We start from the raw sequence: 6282 nt of genomic DNA, 5'->3' as shown, positions 1-6282 counted from the left end.
AGGCAGGGGACACCCTGGACAGGCCGCCAGTCCATCGAGGGCACATGTAGGGACATACAACCATTCACTCTCACATTCACACCTATGGGCAATTTAGAGATCAATTAACCTGCAGCATGTCTTTGGACTGTGGGAGGAAGCCGGAGAGCCCGGAGAGAACCCACGCTGCCACGGGGAGAACATGCAAACTCCACACAGAAGGACCGCTCCGACCGGGAATTGGACCCGCGGCCCTCTTGCTGTGAGGCGACAGTGCTAGCCACTACACCACCGTGCAGCCGATACCTATGCATTGCATACCTAATATTAATAAATGAATAAAGAAAATGCCCTTTCAAACAATTGAGAAATAAATTAATATGTAAATATACATGGATTAATTCCGTCATCATGGAGTTATACTAACTAGTATTCCAACATATACTTATAATTATTTTTGTAGCATTTGTAATGTCATGTCACACTGATATTACACTGGTTGTAGGAAATGTGTTTATCATATGATCCTTTGAAAACATATCTTAACATTTTCAAGATAGAACACTTTTCAGATAGATAGATAGATAGTTGGTTGATTGATTGATTGATTCGTGTATTGATTGATTGATTGATTTTACGGACCAATCAAAGGCTCCTGTTGAACGTCATGACGTAGCCACCCGCCTGCGTAGCGAAGAAACAGAAGTGTAGGATGTAGCACAGGACGTGTCTAGCAAGCTACTAGCTAGTAGGACATCAGAAAATACACAAACATCGTTATTAGGATCATTTGTATCACATGTTCAAGTAAGTACACCAGTCCGTTGCAATGTTTTCTTCCCACGTGGCCGGTTGTAATGAGCCGTTTGTCGGTGTAGTTTGTCCAGACTGAGGTCGTTCTGGTTAGCTCGACGGCTAATATCCAGAGGAAACCAACGGCACCGGAGGCGCTGCCATCTGGTTTTCAAGCGTTAGCCTCGTTTAATTCATGGCGCGTAAGCGATGCTGACATCTGAACTCCAACGTCGGGGTGTTTATTCAACGTGACACCAGTTTAGCTCATTATAAACCCAAATGAATAGAGCTGTAGAGGAATATGTAACGGCGGAAGAGCATCATACACGTACGTTAGCTGACGTTAGCTCAGAGGGCTAGCTGGTTTGCCAGGGCATGCAGAGTGCGATGGGAGATGAAAAGGATCCGTAAATATCCTCCGGACCGGTGTGTGCTGCTTTCACTGGAATTGGGTCAGACACAACAAGTCACCTGGTACCACAGGAGGCTCTCCTCCAGAAACTGGTGCAGTTTCACACGTTTGAGGATGAGGCTGAAGACCACACGGACGTTACGGATCGAGGACGTCACTTTTGGGCTCGGATGTGTTCAAGCATGGCTGTGTGCTCCAATTTGAGTCATTGCACTTTTTTATTGATTTTAATAATAACAACATATGTTTTTCGTGAGATGGCAAGAGTCCTCTCGTTGTCGAGAATGATCCTGGTAAGGAGTGCAGTTCGCCTCTGATTGTGACCAGAATGCTTAACGTGACAATGTGTCTGGAGATCAGCAGCATTCATCATGTGGTTTCAGATCAAGTGGCTCAGCGCCAACCATCAGCTATCCAATAGTATATGGAAAACCAAATAATCTGTGTGAATATCATCGTTTTTTTGCAGGCAGTGTCTTTCACCAGACAGATTATTTCTGCCAGATGTGATGGATCAGCTTTATACCAAGAGCTGAATGGAAGCATTTGAGGCCTTTTGTGAGTGAGGTAGGCTCAAAACGTGTGTATATTTATGCAATTTTTTTTTCTTGTCCGAAAATCTAAATTTCTTGGTTGTGTGTTGCCTAGGAGGTTGTGGATCCCAGTGATGTACCATGGGGTACGACATTACGAGGTTCCAAGGGGAGGTGGATGAAGACCTGCTGTGCCCTATATGTAGTGGAGTGCTCGAAGAACCAGTGCAGGCAAGTTCTTGGCCGAAAGATCACCCACTCTTTTTCATATCGGCGTATTTCAAAGTTTTAATTGTTTGGGCTCTGTATTTTCGTTTCATTTCAGGCTCCACACTGTGAGCATGCCTTCTGCAATGCCTGTATAACCCAGTGGTTTGCCCAGCAGCAGATATGTCCCGTTGACCGCACGGTAGTGACGCTAGCCCACTTGCGGCCTGTGCCCCGCATCATGCGTAACATGCTGTCCAAACTTCAGATCAGCTGTGACAACGCAGGTTTTGGCTGTACAGCCACACTGCGGCTGGACCAGCTGCAATCACACCTAAAGGACTGTGAGCACAACCCCAAAAGGCCTGTCAACTGCGAGGAGGGATGTGGGTGAGTGGCTTTCATTTGGCCGAAATTAACTCTTCGTCCTATTGGTTGATACATTGATTATGAACTTCCGGTCACCCTTTTGAACCAAATCTTCACAAATATCAAGAGACGTGGCAGGTGGAGCTAATCAGAACCAAATTTAATAATAATTGTCACCAATAAATGTTTATGCTGTTAAATATGTGATTTAAAAAAAAAAAGTATGACTTGTCCTCTGTATGATCTGGTATTAAATCCCCTAGTTTCTCTCGTTTATTCTATCTCCCCGACTTTTGTAGGCTTGAGATGCCCAAAGATGAGGTCCCCAACCATAACTGCATCAAACACTTGCGGAGCGTCGTCAAGCAGCAACAGACAAAGATTTCGGATCTGGAGAAAACGGTTGCCGAGCATAAACACCAGTTGGGGGAACAAGTAAAAACATTTTCCTGCTCATTTATGTGTTCACCTAAAAATACTTTGAGCCAAGTTCTCTAAAATATTGTTGTCTGCGGAACACCTTTTGAAATGGCCAAGAGCATAGTTATTTTCCATGATTACTTTATATTTACAGTGAGTTTTCTACTGAGTAGTAGCTATGATTCTATCTAATTCAATCGCTAAATGAGACCTGAGAGTTTTGTCACAATTATGTTACGAAGCAGCAGGATGTTAATATACAATTATCATTGTATAAGCCTAAGGCCTTTACACACAGATATGGAAGAATTAGTGGGAAAGTGTAGCCAGCTAGGGGGGGTAAGTTGTAATGCTACTATTCCATCATATAAATTTATTTTATTGAGTTTGCCTAACAGATTGTAAACATATAGTGAATTATTGTAAAGGAGAATCAAACTTCTTGTCTGTTTTAGCCCACAGAGTGTAAATAGCTATTACTATTTAAAACTATGCCCATTCCTGACTAATAACTTTTGCAATTAGACCTTATTTAGTTATTTTTCTATTAATTTATTTACACATTCACAGGCATATGTATATGGAGACAGAGGCCTGTTTCTTTGACAACACTGACTGTTTTAGTGTGTTTGCAATGCATCTTAAAGATAATTTTCTCATTCATTAAGCATATAAACATGTGCTTTCTGTGGATTTTTTAATCCTCACTGTGCGATCGTTAAGTGGAATTAGTAGTTTTGAGGTAGCCCGTCTAATTTCGATGTCCTCTCTCTGTGTAATCAATGCAATTCTTAATGTGTTATGTCATTTGTTTTTGCAAATATTTGTCAAACACTAGACTCTCTGCTCTCTTCTCGGCGGGACACAACCTCTAAGCTGAGCTTCTCGCACACAAACATTCATATAGAGCATCTGGGGCGGGACTGAAAGACAGATATGGACCTTTCGCTATCATCATGCTCGCTTTGTTTTGAAGCGGAGGCTGGTGGTAAAATGTACAGGCCTAGTGAATCGCAGCTTGTTTATCAAAAATATTTGATCAGAATACAAGAATTATATAATATAGTAGTTTATGGAAAGCTCTGCTGTTACAATATATATTATTCATAGCTAAATTGGAGTCTGACAAAGCTGAAACGATTTAGGATCATTAATTATTAATAGGCCATTTATAAATTCCTGTTTATCTTTTGGAGTATTTTGTGATATCAGTCACTGAAGATGATGCTTTTAATTTCCAGAAACGGGACATTCAGCTGCTAAAAGCCTACATGAGAGCAATCCGCAGTGCGAATCCTAATCTCCAAAACCTCGAGGAGAGCATCGAGTACAATGAGATCTTGGAGTAAGTCAAATTTCACTGTCTCCATTGTTTGTATTCTAATATTAACTTTGTCTGAGAGCTGCGGCTCAGTCCCTAATTTTCTTGTGTTTTTCACTTTATCGACACCTTCAGGTGGGTGAACTCCATGCAACCTGCCAGAGTGACGCGCTGGGGGGGCATGATCTCCACTCCTGATGCCGTGCTTCAAGCAGTCATCAAACGCTCCCTCATCGACAGCGGCTGTCCTCTCTCAATTGTGAACGACCTGATCGAGAACGCCCACGAGCGAAACTGGCCGCAGGGACTGGCCACGCTCGAGACGCGGCAGATGAACAGGCGCTACTATGAGAACTACGTTGCCAAGCGTATTCCTGGCAAGCAGGCCGTGGTGGTGATGGCCTGTGAGAATCAGCATATGGGGGAGGACATGATCCTGGAGCCAGGCCTGGTCATGATCTTTGCACACGGAGTGGAGGAGATCTTATAACTTTGCAGCGTACTGACCTGATCCAGAGACACGTGGGGGACATTTTGCCTGGTGGGTGGTTGGCTGTGGCGAGTAGAGCTTTCCTTGATGGAGTGAAGCTTCGAAAGGAATCTGGCTTATTTCAAATAATATTGTATAAGAGGATCACTCCGAAGCTTGATACCTATGCCTTAAAGTAAGGACAAATATATTAGGAACCTGGCTAATAGCAAATTAATCTGACTGATATCTGAGATAAAAGGTGAGATGTGATGTTTACAAGGTTTATATTTTGGTGCATTATATGATCTGATTGTTCTGCTCCGTGTCCTAATATAGTAATAAGCTTGAACCCCAGTTTGATGCTCTCTGTTGTATAAATGCTTGTAAATACAAATACTATATTGAATTATAAATGTAATTCTCTTATTCCTCACTGTAATTGGATTGTGATTTTTGATCTCAGTTCTGTTTTGTCAGTTTGCGTTACGGTCTGACTTTGACTCTGAAGATATTTTGTGTGCTTGCTTTAGTTATTAGTGTCTTGTGAATATTTCACAAGACATTGTGCTTCTGAGTTTTGATTGTCTAAACCTTCTGTGCCATTTTGTTTTATTTATTGTGTTGCCTTTTACACAAACATGCTTGAAAATGTTACCATTTGATGTATGGAAATTGCCTTTTTCGGTGCATTTGAAGTTCATTGCAGGAAGAAAATTGGTTTTGTGTTTTCTTTGTTGCCTCAGTTGTAAATATAGTCTCTATGTTGGGTCCATTTGAAGTGTTAAATTAGAAGTTTAACATGGGATTTAACTATGTATAATGAGTTTTGTTTGACAAATCATAATGGTTCACTTGATAGTTTAGGTAATTATGTCTTTTTCTGATTTGAAATGGGCATTGATCTTATTCTTCACAGTAAGCAAACATTTGTTCACTGACATGTCACCACAAACCATAGCTTTGGAGAATGTACAAATATTTTTAAAGTCACTCTTATGGCTTTTGAGAAGTAAAATGTTTTGCTATTCGTTAGTTATTGCTGTAAGAGAAACAGGACTTCAACCATTAAGTATGAAAGCCCACTGAAGTGCAGTATACATACGTTTAGATTGTGCCCTTTATTATTTTCCCTCTTAAATGTTTTTGTTTGTTTTGTGTCTGTTATGTACTGTGTTGTACAGACAAGAAGGTAATAAAAAATGTCAAACTTTATCCCGGAAGAATGTATTTTGCTCACCGGGAAAACAAGATTATATATTTGGCAGAAAATGCAGTTCCTTAATTTACCACACCATGTCATCAGAGATCTGCAGGTTCTGCATTTCTTAAGGGCATTGGCTGAACAGATGATGAATGAAACATTAGTATAGTCGAGAAGACAAGTGCTTTTAGAAATCTGGACGGTGAGGAGGAGATGTGGGATGTGAAATGCTGTTGTTCCAGGTAAAGATAATTAAGACGAACATTTTACAACAAAACTGGTACGAAGGTCTGATTGCTCTGAACTGTGTCACTCCTTTTCTGTCTAACCCAGACATCCTCATGTGTTTCATGTCTGCTTTCCACTCTTGTCAGCCTCATCCTCATTGTAGAGCCTAATCCCTCACCATTGTGGTCACTGGAATGTGAAATCATGTGCTTTAGCCAATCCCGTGTTGTCTACAAACATGATGTGACGTGGTCGGGTGCTGCAAGGCGTACTAAGCCTCGTGCTAAGTAGACCTCAGAATAATTTAATGAATATGTTTTGATGACCTTGATTCATTTCTACAAA

At 41.2% G+C, this 6282-nt stretch overlaps 1 protein-coding gene across 2 annotated transcripts; it reads left to right on the top strand.

Annotated features, from left to right (window-relative positions):
• Nucleotides 1–667: 667 nt before the first annotated feature.
• On the top strand, nt 668–5720 carry rnf41 (ring finger protein 41). Of its 2 annotated transcripts, none has more exons than XM_034538105.1 (7): nt 668–786; nt 1656–1753; nt 1835–1950; nt 2045–2316; nt 2595–2730; nt 3957–4060; nt 4172–5720. In XM_034538105.1, exons 3-7 carry the CDS (start codon nt 1861–1863, stop codon nt 4524–4526), a joined length of 957 nt encoding a protein of 318 aa, XP_034393996.1. In that variant the 5' UTR covers nt 668–786; nt 1656–1753; nt 1835–1860; the 3' UTR covers nt 4527–5720. The 2 variants fall into 2 exon arrangements, with proteins under 2 accessions (XP_034393996.1, XP_034393997.1); XM_034538106.1 differs by having other exon boundaries at nt 674–786; nt 1656–1744.
• Nucleotides 5721–6282: the final 562 nt, after the last annotated feature.

Source organism: Cyclopterus lumpus, chromosome 7 (genome assembly GCF_009769545.1).
Source record: "Cyclopterus lumpus isolate fCycLum1 chromosome 7, fCycLum1.pri, whole genome shotgun sequence".
Classification (NCBI taxonomy): Eukaryota; Metazoa; Chordata; class Actinopteri; order Perciformes; family Cyclopteridae; genus Cyclopterus; species Cyclopterus lumpus.
Note: the sequence above shows the minus strand (reverse complement) of the source record. Positions and strands in the feature narration are given on the sequence as shown.